Raw genomic sequence first — 20,665 nt, 5'->3', positions numbered from 1 at the left:
CCGGGTGTTTCGTTTGATATGGCCTCAGAAAGAAACGGGCAAAATTCATGAAACACCCTGTATCTCGGCTACGAAGACAGTAAGACCCAATAAATGAGTTATCTCCAGATCCGCCTTGGTTCCACCTATGCACCTGTGAAGTATTTCCGTTTCCCAATGATACACCCTGTATGTTAGATATAGGTGGGTAGTTATTTTCTTATTTATTTGTTATTTAATGAGTTTGGCAGCCAGACCGTTCGTATATAGGTGTCACAATCGACCTTTTTTACTTTTTTTTAACACTGTATTGAGAATGTCGGGATATGGTGAACTATTATTATTTGTCAGTTTACATTACATATTTTGCTATTATTTGTCGGTTTTAGAAATTAAGTGAATTGTATTGAAATATTGTTAGGAAAATTGTCCAGCAGATCCATTCTTCAGATCCCTAACACATTATTATCAAAATAAATAATAATTGTCCGGTAAATTGGAAGATTACCATTCTGAAAATTTTCATTGAATAAGTGTTTCGAGAATTTTATTTTTGTTGCAGTATTTTTCAGTGGATCCACTCACAGTCTACACTTTGGTGATAGAAAAACAAACTGAAAAAAACCCTGAACCTTTTCTGACACGGATGCCCAAAGATATTATACTGGAAGGAAAATTCAACATGGTCCCATGGATCACAGGAACTGTTCAGAATGAAGGCAATTTGAGAGCTAGTGGTATGTTGGCTAATTTGAAAAACGACTCATCATTTTCGTTACCACAAAACTGTGTTTAGATTTTGATTGTTGATATAAAATAACAATTTCAAGCCTCAAGAAAAATTTTCAACCAATCACATAATCAAAATCATGGAGAAATCAAGAAGAATATTGATTGAATATAAGATATATCCGTGTGATAAAAATCCAATCAAGATGAGATTTTCGTTTATATTTAAAATAACAATTCCAAGCTTCCTACTAAATTTCGTGTGATTTCGTCATCAAAACAATATCGAATTCAAACAGAATATCGGTACAAAAAAACCTAGTTGCACGCATTCATTCGGGTGCCAATTAAGCTCTTGGATATCATACATATTCATATACAGTTTTGTTGTCTCCAAGGGCACAATTATCGCATTATCGCATTAAGAGGGTACATCACCACGTGACTACTCAGTTCAAAACGAAATTAGATATATTTCGTCTTATAAATCACCGATTTTTGTGAAAGTTTCATTTACTTTCTTAAAGAATAATCCTCATTTTAGCATTCCAATTTTTTCAATTTGCGAATGAAAAAAGTAATAATAAAATTTTCGTTTTTCGCAAAAAAAATTATGATATGGTATCCCTGCAAAGCACTGATGTATTCTAAGAATGTTCATGAAAACATCTTACGAAAAATCTTTACAAAAGAGGCATTATTGCCATCAATTTTGATAAAAACTCAATGAAATACACTGATCAACAATTGCTAGGGATCACTTATGAACTTCTCTTCATTTGTATTTTTTTCAAGTTATCTCGTGAATATCTGTACATTATATGTTCTCTAAGGAAAAAGTAAGATGTTTTGAGTTGATTATATCAAAGTCTTCCTCACTTCATCGGCTCTTGTTCACAAAATCGATTATTATCTGTAGGCTGTTACAGGTGGAGTGAAAAGCAATGTGGTATTTGTTATTAAATCTGTTTTTTCTCTCGTTCAAACACATAAGGTGACAATAATTGAAGAAATGAGAACAATATCAGCTTATCAGTCATGCCGAGAAGACGTTTGGCTCCTGTGCAACTGGACCAAATCATACGGTGGAGCAGGAAGGTTTGTCCCAGCGAGAAGTGTCCCGGCGGTTGAATGTTTCGCAAAGTGTCGTGAGTCGGGCTTGGAATAGGTTCATCCAAAATGACTCAGTAGCTTATGTTCATGGGGGAGGTCGGCAGCGCAGTACAACAGCTGCCCAAGATCGTCTTTTGATCCTCAATGCTAGGAGAAATCCCACTTAACCGGCGTCGCGGCTCAATAGATCACTGAGAGTTGCAACAGGAGTTCTAATTTCGAACCAGACTGTAAGACGACGACTACATGTTCGTGGTTTGAGAGCACGTAGGAGGGTACAACATCCCGGGAAACACCGGGTTCATCGACGGCAATGGGCTGAGGAGCACCGCAATTGGACACATCGGCTCCAATCTTGGAGCCGATATTTATTTACGGATGAGTCTAGATTTCGTTTGGTCAACTCCGATGGACGTATTCTTGCTTGGAGGGAAAGAGGTCGAAGGTATGCAGAACAGTTTATGGTACCCACAACAGCTTTTGGCGGAGGTTCTATATGTGTATGGGGAGGCATTTGTTTGAACCAACGCACAGAGTTGGTTGTTCTGCAGAACACCACCATGACCAGCCTGAAATATCAATATATGATTATTGAACCCATAATTGTTCCGTTTGCGGCTGCCGTGGACGAGAATTTCATTTCAATTGACGATAATGCCCGTCCACACCGTAGTCGTCTGGTTAATGAAGCGCTAGAAACTCATGCTATTGATAGGATGGACTGGCCAGCTCGCTCTCCAGACATGAATTGCATCGAACATGTCTGGTCTGAGATGTCTAGACAATTGTCAACCTTAGAACAACCGATCAATAACCTGGAGGACCTTTCTAACGCTTTACGGGATATTTGGACGAATTTGCCCCAAAATTTTATAAATCGTTTGATCGAAAGTATGCCTCGTAGGGTAGAATGCTTGAGACGAGCTCGTGGGGGACCAACTAGGTACTAGCTTAACCGAAACTTCAGCCTTCTTGTGGTTTCATCATAAAATTTTTATGTTATTCAAACACAGAATTTTGAGTGTTCCTAATAAAGTCTTTTTTTCTCTCCAACTTTCCATTTTTTCATTCTTTTCTCAAGTGAACCATATTATCAACTGAAAATACTCTGATATCTGACTAAATTTATAATCTTGGAGCGAATATTTCAGAAATAAATTTAGAACAAGTAAGTGATCCCTATCAATTGTTGAGCAGTGTAGATAAAATAATGTATAAAACTCGTACACAAGGCTCATTCTACCACCCGTTCATTAAAAACTCTGGCTTGTCTTTAAATTTTGAACTCGTGGAAGAATATCAATGGCTTCTGCTTGCATTATAAGTAATTATTCTCTTTGTTGAGGGATCGTGACTGTAAACTCGAAGAAATTTCAGGTTGGTTATCAAATGAATATCATGTCACTCGAAAAGTTCTGTTGATTTTTCAATTTTTGACTTTATTATTGTCCGTTAATAAATCGTTCATGAAAACATTGATGGTGATCATTTGTGAGATTGCGAGGTCCTCATTCTATGTGGATGCTTAAGTTCAGATTTTGTTTCTTTTATTTAATAAAAATGGTATTGATGATGGCTATTTGAGCCGAAAGCGCTATATACCAGCTAATAAATAGAGAAAAATTATACTCGAGTTTAAATACATTTCATTTGATACCCAACCTTTGTGTTTGTTATATCGATTTATTTTTTGTTATGTCCATAGAACAATAAACATAGATAGAGGGAGTATACTCAATTTTTACATGTCCCCAACATGGTCAGATTACGTTGTCGGATTGTGATATATTTTCAAATCCACAATTTTACTATATCTTTATGAATGTATATAATATTGAATGAAATATATTTATTTGAGTGATTATCAATTGAATATGCAAATTTGAATATTTGGAATCCTATATTTTTCCTAATTGTCGAATTTTTAGTTTGCAGAATATTTATTTTTTTCTGTATCTACCTGCTGAAATCCAAGGTTAGGCAACTAATGCTCTCCTAGTGTACCTAATCGGTTGTTTCAAGTCGTTTGGCACGCTTGAAGTGTGTTTTCTGAATTTCTGATATATTTAGGTATCCATCTCACTATATTTTGAGTTGATATGAAACGTTGATTGGCTATGGGACATAAGAAGTGCGTTCTTTGTGGAGAAACTCGCGAATTGAGTGAAATATCGTATCACTGATATGAAATCATTTCCGCGCGCTTCCTCTCAAATTTGGTAGTGCATGTTGGGGGCAAAATTTGCTTATTGAAAATGACATATGCTCCCTCTATCTATGTTTATTACTCTGAGGTTATGTCACATTAGAAGGTAATTATCATAATAGAGTAATATCCCAGAGCCCTAAGACAAAACTTATTTTCAAAAGGATGAAACCTCATGTTCTGAGTAATGTCCCATGTATGTACTTGAAATACCTGCGAGTTTGTGGAGTTCGCCCAGATACCAGGTGAGAAAGGTAACTAAAACTAAGAGCTATTTTACTTTTTTAATAGCTAATTTTTTAAAATATTTCGTAGAATATTACTCTGAAGTTGAATCAAAACCATCAGACACTTTCCATGAGCCAAAACTCTAATAAAACGCTTTATAGGTACTCTACCAAATCAGTGCGACAAAGTGGTTACCTGGAAAGTTTTCCGAAAGTTTTGAAAATTAGTAATTTATAGATTTCAATGTGCTCTTTTCTAATTTCAACTTTGCCACCTAGTATCTTAGCTTCTCACGCCACCATCTTAGAAAAAAGGCGCCCAAAATCAGTATTTTGGTAATATCTCCTTTCCGACTCATTTTATGATGAAATTAGTGATATACAATATTGAACTACGAATCTTAGGTAAAATAGAAAGAAAGCCATTATTTTTCAAATAGATGTCTTCAATTATCTGTATCACGCATTGTATAAGTCCGATCAGATTTCACTCAGAAAAACTAACTCACTTTAGTTTGAGCGCACGTTAAAGATGGACACTATCAAAGACGTTATAATTCGCAGTTTTTTTTCGATAAAGGCGAAAATGCAAGCTAGGCGGCTGGTAATGTTTATAAAAATCATGGACATTATCGAGTCCGACCGGCATATAAACACTGTTTCGATTGCCCAAGAGCTAACGATTGCACAAAACCGTTTGAAATCATTTGCATAAGGCTGGTCTCTAAGATAAGCTCGATGTAAGGGTACCACATGAGTTAAAGCGACAAAAAAAAACAAATGGACCGAATTTCCATCTGCGAATCGCTACTAGATCGCAACACAATCGACCCATTTTTGAAGCGGTTGGTGACTGGATGAAAATTGGACAACGTCAAGTGAAAACGGTCATGGTCAAAATGCAATTATTCGGCGGAAACGGTGACCAAGCTAGGAATGACGGCCAGGAAGGTGTCACTTTGTGTTTGATGGGATTGGCAAGGAATTATCTATCATGAGCTGCTTCCCTACGACACTGTTGTTAACTCGGAACTGTACTGTCAACAATTGGACCGTCTGAAGGAAGCAATCATCCAGCGAAAAGCATAGCAAGCAGCCATCATTGGCTAATGGGAGATTAATTGTGTTCCATCAGGGCAACGCCAGGGCACACTCATAGATAGCTACTAGCCAGAAGCTCCAGGAGCTTGGTTCGGAGGTTCTTATTCATCCATATTCCATAGCCAGAACCTGGCACCAAGTGATTGCCATAGCGAAAAGTTTTATTTGTGAAAAAATTAGCTTCAACACGGACTTGTGAAAAGTGACTCTTCCAATTTTTCTCAATTTTCTGGCAATAGGGACGAGGACTTCTATGAGAGAAGCATAATGAGATATTACCTTCAAAATAGCAACAAGCTATAAAATAAAACGGCACATATTTGATAGGGATTCACGACGTGGCTTGATATTCAAGCTACTGGGCTCAAGTTCAAGCTCAAGTAGCTTGAGCTTGACTTGAAATCAACTCAAGTTCAAATCAAGTAGTAGTTTTCCAATATCAAGTCAAGTATTCGTTTATTAAGTACTTAACATTGAAAAACTACAACTTGACTTGAACTTGAGTAGATTTCAAGTCAAAGTCAAGCTACTTGAGCTTGAGCCAAGTAGCTTGAATATCAAGCCAAGCCGTGAATCCCTAATATTTGACCTAAATCGGATCATTCGAACTATGGTGATTAAAGCTTTGTTTTACATGCAAAAATAATGGATTTTTTTTTACTTCACTTCTTATTTCCTTCAATTATTGCACCCACAATTTTTTGAGAAATCAATAGTTTTGGCGACAGAATGCCGCAAAGTTTGATTCAATATGCGTTTTCGCTAAAAAAAACTCATTTCCACATCACCTTTGAGATAGAATTAGCGGCGAATTTTGTTATCATGGTGTCTCCAATCCACTTGTAATGCCAAATTTCGAAATTTAGAGCAATCTTCTTTTCAACACAGCTTTTCTGCATCCATTGGCTTTCTGATACCTCGTTTTACATTTGCAAAAAATGTGTTTTAACAAGGTTTCTGGAGCTGGGAGCTCGAATGTCTCAACAGGAATCAGCCCATCATTATTTTTATTCCATCCCTAGTGCTCTGCATTTTGTTTTTCCCTCACTACTGCTGAACCTGGTGATAGGTTCGAACTGAATGTTGTCGTGGTGTTGGGTCTGTTGGTAGTATCGATGCAATATTGAATCTATTTTTTCAGCTTTTGGATTTTTAAAGGCTTAAATAACTTCGTGTAAATTTGGATTTTTTCGGAGTACTTCAATGAAGTTCATATTTCCTTATTTAAAAAGAGCACATGTAGTATCAAACCACTGACGGTATGCAAGAATAAATTATGATCTGCAGATGTTTTATATGAACTATACCGACAATTTGCAGGAGGTTGTTCAAGCATTTAAAAATCCAAACGCTGATCCAGAGATCATTGGTAAAGCTATATCTAGAACTATTTCTTCTTGAATTATACGGTAACAGTAATATGAGAAGAAGGAAAAGCATATCTTTGAACGGATATAAATATGCATGCTTAAAAAAATTGATATATACATTCAATACTGCATCGCTACTTCTAACAGAAATAGCATTACGACAACATTCATTCCAAACATACCACCAGGTTCAGCAATAGTACGCAAAGGAGCAAAATGTAGAGCATGCGTTATATGCAATTTCCTACCTAAAATAATCGTTTACTTTTTAGCTCTAATCAGACAAAAGGCAACAAGGGAACTCTTGAACAAATCCTTCCGAGAATTAATGATGAAGGAAATGTACTATTCCTTGAGCGTTTCAGCAAATGAAACTCAGAAATTATATAAGAGAGCTCAAGAAATGTATATGAACGGAGAAGAATTCCTGAATGAAAAAAATCCAAAGAACATCCAAGGATTTATCGATGTGAGTGAAATTCAGTATTAAACGTTAATCTTTTCAATGAAATGTTGGTATTTGATTCATCGAAAGGTTTACACAAAATTTCTAGATAATCGAGTTTTCTATCAAACAACTGTCATTATGGATAAGGGGAAATCAATCGGGCTTATGTTCGCGAGTTTCTAGATGACCACCTTCAGCTTGGTTCGAAGCAAGAGATGGTACTCTGGAGTCTGGACGATGCTTCTGAATACAACGCTATGATCGAGGTTCCCTGTTGTGTCGAAATTCATAAAGTAATTAGTTGGTAATTTTGGTAGAAGCACTATCATCAATTCTCTGACTTTTGGTTGTTTTTTGTTGGTGTTATTGCTCAATTATTTTCACCTTCAGCTCGAAATTTCACTGACATGAATCAGCTCCAAGTTAAATATTGTAGTATGATCTTCTATTGCAACTCATATTCTTCAGTCCAGGAAGAGTCTTTGGAGAATTATAGAGCGTCGTACTTTAAAACAATTCATGCCTTTTTTTTGAAGAAATCAACAAAATGTTCTTCGATAAGATGATTGTAAGTTCAAAATTACAATTTCAAATGAAATTGAAAAGATGCCTGACAGGAATTATAGTCTCCATCAAAGAAAATTGGAACCGCAGTTCTAAAGTTTGAAAAAATATTGGCCTCGAATATAACTCACTAAATCGAAAACTTTGAGATAAATTCAGTAATCAATAATACACAATAAAACACAAGTGGCGACACAAGTGGTCTCGTTTCTGATTGGCTGCCGGTTTCTGAGCCTAAATATGGCGGCTTTTTGTTTACAGTCTCCGTTTACCTGATTTTTGGTATTTATTCGGAATGTAAGGCCCATTTTATTAAGTTCCTGTAACAGGTATTCTTCAGTTGATTAAATTTGGTCTATATACAAATTCATCAGGCTCAATAATTTCAATTTTGATGAAGTGTCAGTTCAGTTCAGTCAATCGTATTCTCAAGTTCTATGGTTGAGCCCCACCCCATTCGCCATTTTTAGGCTCAATTTGAACGTATGGTCGCCACTTTGTTTTTTTTACAGAGCCGTCTGCTATCAAAAGCAATTTTCTTTAGTAATAACCTAAACATATCAATTTAATAGCTGTAAATGAAGGTTCAATTAGACGGGAAATATAGAAAAAGATTCCTCAAAATTATTTGAAATATCCTTTAAAGTTCAAGTTGGCATTTCGCTCCCTGCGCTCTCCTATTCACACGCCAAATATTTTGGCATCCAAGCAAAATAAAATTTAGTCGCCCCTTTTCCTAATTTATCTGGCTCTATATAAATCGGTTTTTTTAGACTGTATTAGGTTTGTATGACCAAGAACACTTTCACGGATTCACTAGAGGTCTGATCAGTAGGGGAGACTGGGTAGAGTTGATACTTTTTTACAAAATTGTTAATAAAAAATGTGTTTTCAACATTTACCAATCCATTTATTTCAGAGTGAAATTTGAGGACTTCGCTTAGACATTTAGCAATATTCAATTACTGAAAATGGAAATTTCAACCTTGATTATGAGTTCTTGAAATTGTTGGTGCAAAGTGTCTCAAACCACCCTAAACATGGGAGGCTTGATACACTAAAAGGGAGGTTTGATACAATGAGAGATAAGGTACAAGCCATAATGAGAAATCAATAATTCATTATCATAACACTACCTAATTCCTATATAATTCGCAAGTAAACATTTTTATTTTACTACTGACACTTGCACAGGCTGAATGGCACTCCATTCTCTGATGGAGATGACGATACAGACTATATCAAACCTCCCTAGCAGACAAATTAAGAAAATATATGTCGTGAACATATTATGATATTCGATTGAAGATCTGTACTACTGGCCTATATGTTCTCAATGAAAAGCGCATCAAGAATAAAGTAACGTTAGTTTTTGTTGATAAAGAGATAAAGCCGTACGTTTGTTATGCAAATTCTTACATCGAATATGTAGGAAACACACTTTATGCTTAAAAACTCTTGTTCGTGGCGCGATCGTTGCTAGATTTGTACTGACACTATTTTCACACTCATAGAGGCACTGCACGCGATTACGCCTTCTTTGAAGAACTGAGGCGCGAAATTTGACCGTGCATAAAACCTCCCCTTGTATCAACCCTCCCCAGTCTGCCCTACCGATTATTTACGTATATACATACACATATAAATAATCGCTACTGATCAAACTTGGTTTTGGTCATAACCTAATACATAATCGATTGATATATCAATCGATTAATAATCGATAATAATCGATTGATATATCAATCGATTATGAATAAATAGGATTATCGATTGATATGTTAATAATCGGTACCTACCTCTGCCTTCCCCCTCACCATAATATGAGTTACCGAATATTAAGACATCAATCGGTAATCTGTAATTTATAATCGATTAATACGTTAATCGGTACTGATCAGACCTCTAGTGAATCCGTGAAAGTATTTACATTTTCGGTCAAATATGTTCTTAATGGCGAGAGAACTCGACAAGATCAGTCTTAACATATCTTTTCAGTAGTGGGATCCTACTACTCGTAATTTATTATCGATTGATAATCGGTACCCCTCCCTTCTCCACACCATAGTAACTATGGTGAGATATCGATTATTAACGTATCAATCGATATTAAATTAGTAAGATCCTATCACTGAATAGATATGTTAAGACCTTATTCAAATGATTTCATAATTAAATGAATTGGTTTGGAAGTAATATCCCTATCCTTTCAACTATTGATCCCTGATATTACTTTTGAAGCATCATTTTCAATATCAAACAGCCTTTTATAACTGTAAACCTTAAGTAAGGTAAGAGCTTTGCTCTGTTTCATACAAATAGTTTCTAGCATTCTTCGATCAGGAATTATCGTGTTTACGACTGGCAGACGAATGGAACACGAATTCATCAGACGAACCTGTCTAGTCATATAAGACTATATTCTCGGATAAATAATTGTAAAATACAGACATTGTAATGTAACAAAACGATGACAAGAGTGATCTATACGGTGAAAGTGCGCTCAAAAATACCCATTTCACTATTGTAATGAACATTGAAGTTTTATTTCCAAATGAAAGATTAAATTTTTTCTACGTTATTATGAATGAAATAAGTTGTCATCATTCTCCTATACATATACTTTCTAAATCTGAATTTCTCTTACGGTTCAGTATTTGTTCTGAGACATTATATTTTATAACATTTTTTTTCAGTTATGGAGCGATCGGTCCATGAAATATCCATTTTACCAATCTGTGATGCTACACGCAGCCGTTAGTAATCAACCGATATGGGCTTACACTTTTGAATACAGTGGCAGGCAGACCTATGGTGATATATGGGCAGCAACGAATGAAACTATAGATTTCGATTGGGGTAAGATGCCGACATTTCAAAGAAATAGGAAAATTCAATTTTTCTGGAGTTTTTAATTAAATCTTTCCAGGTGTATCCCATTTGGATGACTCACTCTATTTATTCAATTCTCCTGCTCTTTTTCCTAAGAACGATGATATGACCGATAATAAAATGAGTGAAATACTCTTAGATAGATGGATTAACTTCGTCACAAATAGGTAAGATATGTGATAATATTATTTCTCTGTTTCTCTGACAATTAACTGACAATTTCGCTGACTATACCAAAATTAAAACTACATCTTTTCCGATTGTACTCGCAGTTCAGAAAATCAAAGTTCAATTTCAGAAAAGGGGGCATGTATTTCAGAATGAAATACTTGGTACGCTTGATAACGACGTTTCGGCAAGCATTCGCCTCTTCAGTGTAGTGGTCCTGAGAAGCACCGATTATTTGGTACGGAGAAGAACCGTTTGCCAAACTAGGTCTGTCTGGACTCCATATTTTTTGAAGTTTGTATTGAGGGTATCGGAATTTGAACCCAGATTAGCTCAGTTGCAATCCTTTCACTCTTCCATTAGGCTATAGAAGCATTTCGCTCTATATAAGTTATATCTTACTTGCGGTATGCGCAGTTGGAATGCGTGGTAGTCAATTTCAGATTGGATGATTGGTGCCCAGACCTCCTTGATCTTAAGAAATGGCATACTAATGGGATTCGGAGTAATATCCATGAAGGCAGCTTTTTTAAGTTTCCTTCGTTTCGATATTTCTTCTTTTGATATTATGGAAGCTTCATCCCATTTGATCCTATGGTCTTCATCCCAAGCATGTTGAACTAGCCTGTATTTATCTGTTTCTCCCAGTTGAGCTAGTTTTTAGTGCTCTTTGACTCTTATGTTCAGAGGGCGTTTGTTCTCTCCAAAATAAGCTCGGCTGCATTCGCATGGTATTTCGTATACGCAATTTTTAGTTCTTTGATCTTCATTATCAGGTTTCACCTTCGTTAGGTTAGCTCTGTTCTCACTCCTTATCTATTAACAATTCTTCTCAATTTTTCAATAACCCTTTCAAATATGGCATGACTGTGGTTATCGTTTCTACTGTTTCGCTTTGTATGTTTGGTCAGCACTCCGTAGTTTTCCCTGATGTCCTGGCGATTTCTAGCATCTTCTTGGGATAGCCGTTCTTTTCGAGGTTTCCCATGATCTTGTTCAATTGCTCATTCTTATCATTCAGACTAAAGCATCTTTGAGTTGCTCTGTCACAGAGGCATCTGGCTACTCCCAATTTGGTGTTGAGGTTATGGTTAGACTAGAAGTGGGGATAGTAAAATGTGTTCGTTGGCTTCCTGTAAATCGTGGAATTCCCTCCTGTTTGAGTATGGGCACATCCAGGAATGGAAGTTGGTTAATTTCCTCGATTTCCATCGTGAATTTTATGGATTCCTCTTTGCTATTGCGGTGATCTTGGAATCCAATAATGTTTTCTTTTCCAGATCACGAATGTGTCATCCACGTATCATCGCCCTAGTTTCGGTTTTAATACATATAGGTCCAGTGTTCTCCCCTCGGAATCTTCCATTAATATGTCTGCCAGTACAAGGGACAGTGGTGAACCCATGACTATTCCAAATTCTGGTTGGTAGAATATGTTATCTACCAGGAAGTATGTAGTCTTGATGCAGATTGAAAGCGTATCTATTATTGTGTTTATGCTCAGTGGGGCTCGTTCTGCCAATGTTTGGTCCTCCTCGAGTTTATTTTTCACGATCTAGAGTGTTTGGTCTGTGGGGAGAAGACGACCATGATGCTCGAGTTGAATATTTCCTGTCTCCACATGGTTCCTACGAAATGTTCCGTTTTTTTGACCGTATTTTCAGCTGATAAGAGATGTTTAATGAGCGCCACGTTGATTCCAATTTACGCCAAATAAAAAAAGGTTCGAGACCCTTAACTGGTCATTCTCCCAGATATACCACTCAATACAACGTACTGTTGTAATCATAGAACTTAAGAATACGATTGACTAAACTGAACTGACACTTCGTCAAAATTGAAAATATAAGAATAATCTCATAAAATCCTATTTTGAAGTGTTGAGCATAAAGTTGAAGGAAAAGACTATGAAACACTTTTGTAATTAGATGATTCAATATACAAGGTTCCACCAACAGAAGTGTTTTATAGACTTTTCCTTCAACTTTAAAATTATTAGGCATGATAGATTTGTATAAAGAACAAATTTATTCTACTGAAGAATACCTACTACAGTGACTTAATAAAATACGCCTTAGGTTTCGAATAAATCCCAAAAATCAGGTAAACGCAGAATGTAAACGAAAAGCCGCTATATTTTGGCTCAGCCAATCAAAAACGAGACCACTCGTGTCACCACCTTCTCATATTGAAAACCAGTAAAATTTTGAAAAATGGTTTTTCCTCAATAACTTTCCTTGCCTTGGTTCGATAGTTTTTCCGATATTTGGATAGCCCGTGATAAATACTATCATAGTGATGGGTCACTTTTCAATATTGCTCGAAGGATAAGTCACAAAATCCAGTGACCCGCTTAAGTGAAAAACCCTGTACAGGGTGGGCAAATTTCGATGTTTTAGCACTACAACTTTCAAACCAGATGAGATAGACAAAATCTGATACCCACTTCTCGATCTCTTTTTCTGAGAAAATAACAAGGGTAGTTTTCATTTTTGGCCACTTTCTTTTGTTTTCGAGTTATAAGCGAAAATTGGAAAAATGGCGATATCAAAAAACACTTATATCTCCGCTAATACTGAAGATAGAGCTCTGAAATTAAAACATTATACAGGCACTCTTTTACGTAGAATCCAGTGGCGTGCTCGTATTTTCAAAAGGGTTTTTAATTACGAAGCTATGACCCAAAGTTGGGTTTTTTCAAATGGGAACACTAGATTTTTGTGCCATTTTCTGAAAGCTTAATTTTTTCTGATTTCAAAAATATATAACATCATATGATTCGTATCAAAATAAATAACAGAAAATGGTCAAAAACCTTTTTTTACTTAAGAGTCTCAATATTTCTATGGTTTCAACTGTAGATGAGCCTTTCTATAACAAGAGCAGTGTCCTTCCGTCAATCTGATTATTTCTATGCTTTTCACTTATTTCTACAAAATTCGAATCTATATTTATTTTATACAAATAGTTCCGAAAAGATAAACGAACTTGGAAAAAGTTTTCTAGGTAGCTTGAACACAGTTTCAAATATTCATCTATTGAAAACTCGAGAAGAGGTGTCGACTGTGCAATTGTTGTCATTATTAGGTTAAATATTATTTCTTGTTTGTCCCTCCGTAATTAAATTGTTGAGTTCAATCATATATGCATTGTTTCATATGCTGTTTAAAATGGATTGGTACTTGTGCGTATTGATTCTGGAGACCTATGTAAATAATCTCCTGATACATGCATCTCAATACAACTCTTTCGATTGAAAAATTTGATCTTGTGGTTTCTCCGTTATTTCCAAATCAATTTTTAGATAAAAAATGTATAAAACATATCTAGATTCGAATTTTGTAGAAATAATTGAAAAGCATAGAAATAATCAGATTGACGGAAGGACACTGCTCTTGTTATAGAAAGCTCAATTTTTCTGTGTTCACAACAGTTGAAACCATAGAAATATTGAGACTCTTAGGTGAAAAGAGGTTTTTGGTCATTTTCTATTATTTATATTGATCCGAATCATACGATGTTATATATTTTTGAAATCAGGAAAAATTAAGCTTTCAGAAAATGGCACAAAAATCTAGTGTTCCCATTTGAAAAAACCTAACTTTGGGTCATAGCTTCGTAATTAAAAACCCTTTTGAAAATACGAGCACGCCACTGGATTTTACGTAAAAAAGTGCCTGTTTAATGTTTTAATTTCAGAGCTCTATCATCAGTATTAGCGGAGATATAAATGTTTTTCGATATCGCCATTTTTCCAATTTTCGCTTATAACTCGAAAACAAAAGAAGGTGGCCAAAAATGAATACTACCCTTGATAGTTTCTCAGAAAAAGAGATCGAGAAGTGGGTATCAGATTTTGTCTATCTCCTCTGGTTCAAAAGTTGTAGTGCTAAAACATCGAAATTTGCCCACCCTGTACATAAACTCTTGATTTATTTGAGTTTGGGATTAATTCTTTTGCATTGAATAAAAACGTACCTTTTGGTTTTTTCCTATCACTTTTTTATACTTGAATTCACATAAATACATTGTACAATTTGAACAACCTTCAGTGTCTGAACTTTAAATAAGTTCAAAACTTCGCAGGTTCTCAATATCATCCTCACATATTGTTGATACCTTATCAATATTGTGCAAGGAAAGCCATAAAAAGTATAAAACTTGTTTTAATCATGATTAACTACCAAATAGGAACGGTTGAGACAGTTCAATGCTTCTAATTGTCCCTAGTGAAGGTAAATCGATTCTCAACCGGAATGTGCGAAAGCGAGAAATGAATTTCTATTATCGAGAAAAGTGGAAGTTCAAATGAAATGAAATTTGATCAGAAATTATCTGTATGCCATTATTGCCATTTCGTTTTGAAAACTAATAAATATTCTTTGGAAAAAATGGAAATAAACAAATGGAATTACTTTTCAAGCCCATGTTTCATTGTTTGTCCGATATAAGTATATTTGGATAGAGGGATATAGGTATCCTTCCAGGAGGAATAAACATTAAAGCCACAACAATAATTTAATCGTCGTAAAATTGAATCGAAGAATTGATATCAATCACCGGGCTCGATCTGATAAGACTGTCGTCGGCACAATCATTATTTGCATACGTGCAATAAATGCCAAATCGATGATGAACAATCGCTTAGAAATTAATTAGGTCCAAAAGTAAAAGCTTCTATTCTCCAATTTTTTTAGGACCCTGAAGTAAATAAATAAAATCTAATTATCCCTTTGTGTCAAAAAAATTTTTTTCGGCACTTCGATTTCCATTAACAGGCCAATTGAAAAGTCTCCGGTCTACCATAGTAAAACACATTTTTTTGGTAGAATTCGATTTTATTATTCAACATAGTTGCCTTCGAGGGCGATACAGCGATTATAGCGATCTTCCAACTTTTCGATACCATTTTTGTAGTAAGACTTGTTTTTCGCATCAATATAGGCCTCAGTTTCGGCGATTACTTCTTAATTGGCGTTAAATTTCTTTCCAGCGAGCATTATTTTGAGTTCTGAAAACAGGAAAAAGTCGCTGGGGCCAGATCTAGTGAATACGGTGGATGCAGAAGCAATTCGAAGCCCAATTCATGCCTGAAGCTATCGCTTTGCGACCTTTTGGTTTTTTCATACAAATTTGATGGGATTTCTGTTTCTGTTAGAACTTGAAGACTCAATTTGGTTTTTCGCAGTGCATCAGTTGAAGAATATCTTCTTTCGGCCATAACTTCAGAACGCCTGAAATTATCGCTTTGTGACCTTCAAGTTTTTTCATGCAAATTCAATGAAATTTTTGTTTCTGTTAAGAAAATCCTATCATTACATTTGAAATTTCAGAGAAAAATGAACAAAACATGAACTTCTGACTTAGCGCTCCCTATCGGAAGCAGCTGAATCAAATTCATCATGAGTATATTTTTTCCTTAATCAACAAGATGTTGTCTGTCAAATAAGATTTAATTTGCTCAAAAATGTTGAACCAAACTGAAGTTACAGACATTTCAATCAGTCAGATTTCTATCTTTCCCCCACCCTTATTTGATGTCGTAAAATCGAAAGTGACAATTCAAACAGATAGAGAATTTTCCAAGGTTTACAGTGATGATATTTTTTTTCCAACTTAATATGAAAATTTTTCGAGTAAAATGCATTTTTCTACTCGACGGTAGCTATTACGCCCCCTAGCGGTGGAGGTATGAACTTCAAAATAATTTCCAGTGTTTTCTTTTGTTTACTTTAGTGGTAAAATTTTTTACCGTCTCTACGATGAGTGGTTCCTGAGATATAGCCGCTTACCTCGCTTATTTGCCCACCCTGTACAAATATTCGTGAATGATATGATGTACACGTTCAGATGATATCTTCACTTTACGGTCATTCAAAATTATTTTGTGAACTTTTTCGATTTTTTCGTCGATGACAGCCTCTTTTGGGCGTCCACTGCGTTCGACGTCTTTAAACTTAGCATACCAATCAATGTTGGTGGATTTTCATGGTGCAGACCCCGGAAAATCTTCATCAATCCAAGATTTTGCTTCAACTGTATTTTTTTCCCTTCAAAAAGCGATATTTTATGAACACACCATTTCTTTTTTTTTCCGTCTTTTCTCAAATAACAAAAGTAGCTACACTCCCAACGCAATATCTCACAAACTGATGGTGGAAATGCAGTCAAATTTTGACACGTATCGTTTGGAGGTTGGTAAGAACTAAAAAATTATATGTATTCAATACTAGCACCGTCACCTGTGCATCAGACCAGGGACTTTCCAATTGGCTCAATAAATGTTGCGTTATGTTGTTATTATTAAGTGTTGAATGATCTCAAAATTAATCAAAATCTTATTATGAGCAAGAAAACATCTTTGAAAAACTTCTTCTAAAGGAGGAAAATTGATGCAGGAAATTCTTATCGCTGATACACTTCTACAGATGTGTCTCAAGAATTCTCTCTCTATGAAGTCAAAAAACCTTGAAAACGAATAACCAATTTTTTTGCGTTAACTCTTTTTCCCCCCAAAGGCTTATGTCTGGCTACGCCACTGTCAAGTAGCTTGATATCAAGTCAAGCAATAAATGTCATAAATCAAGTCAAATTGAAAAATGTTTTACAATATTTTTCATTTTGCCCCCCTCTGAGAAAAATTTCTACTGGCGCACATGCCTCATTCCGTTGTCGCTTGAAGACATATTCTGCTCTTGGTACCCTATGAAATGATCTTTTTTCGTCCTTATTTTGGAATATGATCTCTTTTGTCTCTTCACATTCTCTCAACGGATTGAGTTTTGGCGCCTATCCAAACAAGTGCCCAGTATCCAAATAGCAATAAATAATAAGGTTCTTCTTTTATGGGAGACACTTATAGGAATATCGAATATATATCTCCTTATTGGATGTCCTTGAATTGTGAAATCATTCCACTATATTTTTTCTTATTAAATCAGAATTATTCTCTCGTAATTTTTCAATAAATAGGGATTTGAATGATAAATTAGTTTGATTAATTGTCACATTTTGATTTTTTTTTGACATTATAGTTATTATTGGTTAATATTATTCTATATAACTATAGTATATAGAAAAAGATATTGAGTAGGCCGTCGCTTCATATTTTCTTATCCATGGTTATTTAAAAAAATTGAAATTTTGAATTGAAAATAACTTTAGAAATTACATTTTCTTAGAGAAGTTTTCCGTTTTTTCAAGCTCATATTCAAAATGTAAGTAACTTAAGAAATTTTTCATCTTGAAATATTGTTCTTTCGGATAAGGGTTAATTTGTCACGAACTTGTTTTTCAAGTCAAATAGTTGGTTAAATATCAATAAGTCAGCTTCTTGACTTGATGAATGCCTAATATTAAATAAATAAATAATTTTTTCAGAAATCCCCAAAGAAGCTCGCAGGAGAACTTTTGGCCAAGCGTCAACTTCACTGGATTGAATAACATGAAAAACGATAACCTCTATATTCTGAACATAACTGGATCAGCCAAAGACGGAAATATTCGGGAAAATGTGCAACAGGGATTCCTCAAAGAAAAAATGCTGTTCTGGGCATCCCAGAATCTTTGGGAGAATTTTGAAGGGCTTGAATAATTTGAAAACTTTCAGCTGTTTGACTGATTCTTGTAAATTTATTTGATTTGATTTATGGACTGGATTTTGTTGTGAAAATGTATGAAGTTTTTGAATGTTTCATTATTATGTGATTAACTGAAATGATATTAATTAGAAGAGATTCTTCATTCATTGATCTTAGAAGAATACATTGTTAAATAAAAATCATTTTGTACATTTTTCATTTCACTCGAGAATACTTTTGTTAAAATGAAACCTATTTTTCAAGTGAATAAATGAAAACAAAAATATTTCGAATTTCATCTTGTTCAATCTGGCGATTCTTTCTCGAGCCAAGTTACGAGGTGCGCCCTATCCCAGGGGTTTGGTGTTTCGTTCCGACTCCAGCTTATGAGTCGCTGGCGGACTCATAAGTTGAGCTATTCAGCGATCTCTGCCCAAGACACAAAGAAGAAAGAAAGAAAAGTTTATTTACACGTTTTTACAAGATATTTTTTACAATAGTTTTTGTTAATATATATAATTACTAGTTCCTGCAAATAATTTTTGCTTGACTAGAGTTTTCGTAACACAGATGACATAAAGTCTATAAACAATTTTTTTGTACAATGATGATATGATACAGTTTAGGATGTGAATGATTTATGCAGGAAAATAAAAATAAAAAACCTGCTCAAAGTAATTGAAAGAAACTATGTACAAATGTACACAGTTCATATAGACTGCCTGAAAATCGGTAGATTTTCATAAGGCAGAATATGCTTATCGTTTGGATTTTTGTTGTTCTTTCGGATACGGGTGATTTGCCTCGTAGAATCGCTCACATAATTCAGTTTTTCATAAAATGTTGATGATATTTTATCAACATACTCTCTTATGGTTGGAATTTGTGCCAATTCATGGAGTTCTGTGATACGTGTGTATCTGTTTTTGTTTAGTATTAATCGGAGTATTTTGTTTTGGAATATTTGGAGGGGCTTTAATGGTGTCGGTTTTAGGTGACACCATGCAGGGGCAGCGTACGTTATGATGGGTCTGATAATAGAGGTGTAAATTAGTTTTTTGTGTTCCCTGTTTAATTTACTTTTTCTGCACATTAAAGGGTAGAATAAGGTATTCATTGCGTAGGCCCGACCCAGAGTTTGATCTATGTGTTTATGAAAGTTCAATCTAGAATCGAGCTCTACACCTAAGTATTTAACTGAATTCTTTGGCATTATGGTTCTGTTGCCCATTTTCAGATGTGGACATATTTTATTGTTTTTGGTTTTCCTGTTGAAAACAATTTGTTCTGTTTTACCCTCATTCAAACTGATTTTCCAGGTTTCATAATATTTTTTTAATACGTTTGTATGGTACTGTAGCAGTTTATTTGCGGTAGTCGCATGGAAAGATTTAGCAAATATCGCGGTATCGTCTGCAAAAAGGGCCAGGTTTGTGTTTGGAAACTCTGGAATATCATGTATGAATAGATTGAAAAGTCTGGGTCCAAGGACTGATCCTTGTGGAACGCCTGCTTCAATATGTTTGGGTTGAGATATTGCATTATTCATTTTAACTGAAAAGGTTCTTTCTTTCAAGTAAGAATTTATTAATTTTATGATAAAAGGTGGCAGTTTTAGTTGTACCATCTTGTATATCAGTCCTTCAACCCAGACTTTATCGAAGGCTTTTTCTATATCAAGAAACAGCATTACCATGTTTTGTTTCTTATTGAAACTATGAATAGCTTCAACTGCTATTCTGCATATTTGTTGTACGGAGCTGTGTTTTTCTTTAAATCCATATTGATGAGGATCCCGCATTTCAGTTTTGGTTAATAATTTTGTCAGTCTATTAAGAATAATTTTTTCTGTTAGTTTGCTGATCATTGATAATAAACTTATTGGTCGATAATTTTTAGGGGACGTTTTGTCTTTCCCCTGTTTGTGAATAGGGATTATTATAGCCTTTTTCCAACTACTTGGCCAATATTGCAAACAAATGATTGCATTAATCAAGTAGTTGAGTTGGACTATTGCTTTTTTAGAGAAATTTTTAATAAGTTTATTATCAATTTGATCTTCGCCTGGGGATTTGTTAGTGGGTAATTTTTGGATAAATGCTTTGATTTCAGAAGGGTTAGTGTAGTATTTTTTATACTCATTACCGCCGTGGGATCTACTAAGGAATTCATCAACTGTTTTTCTAACGTTCTCATGAAATTCTTGGTCGTTTATTACAGTTTTATGGTTCGCTTCAAAAGTTTCTGAAAGAATTTCTGCTTTCTCTATGTCTGTCATGTAATCTTTT

General features: G+C 35.0%; 1 protein-coding gene across 3 annotated transcripts in view; it reads left to right on the top strand.

Annotated features, from left to right (window-relative positions):
* Positions 1-18,663, top strand: part of LOC123677522 (juvenile hormone esterase-like) — a 57,502-nt gene extending 38,839 nt beyond the window's left edge. For all 3 annotated transcript variants that reach the window (XM_045614092.1, XM_045614091.1, XM_045614090.1), the window contains exons 7-11: positions 542-716; positions 6,998-7,194; positions 10,434-10,596; positions 10,667-10,796; positions 18,178-18,663. In XM_045614092.1, coding sequence (XP_045470048.1) covers positions 542-716; positions 6,998-7,194; positions 10,434-10,596; positions 10,667-10,796; positions 18,178-18,391 — 879 coding nt within the window. In that variant the 3' untranslated portion in view covers positions 18,392-18,663. The remainder of the gene's footprint in view (positions 1-541; positions 717-6,997; positions 7,195-10,433; positions 10,597-10,666; positions 10,797-18,177) is intronic.
* Positions 18,664-20,665: the final 2,002 nt, after the last annotated feature.

This window comes from Harmonia axyridis, chromosome 4 (genome assembly GCF_914767665.1).
Source record: "Harmonia axyridis chromosome 4, icHarAxyr1.1, whole genome shotgun sequence".
Taxonomy (NCBI): Eukaryota; Metazoa; Arthropoda; class Insecta; order Coleoptera; family Coccinellidae; genus Harmonia; species Harmonia axyridis.
Note: the sequence above shows the minus strand (reverse complement) of the source record. Positions and strands in the feature narration are given on the sequence as shown.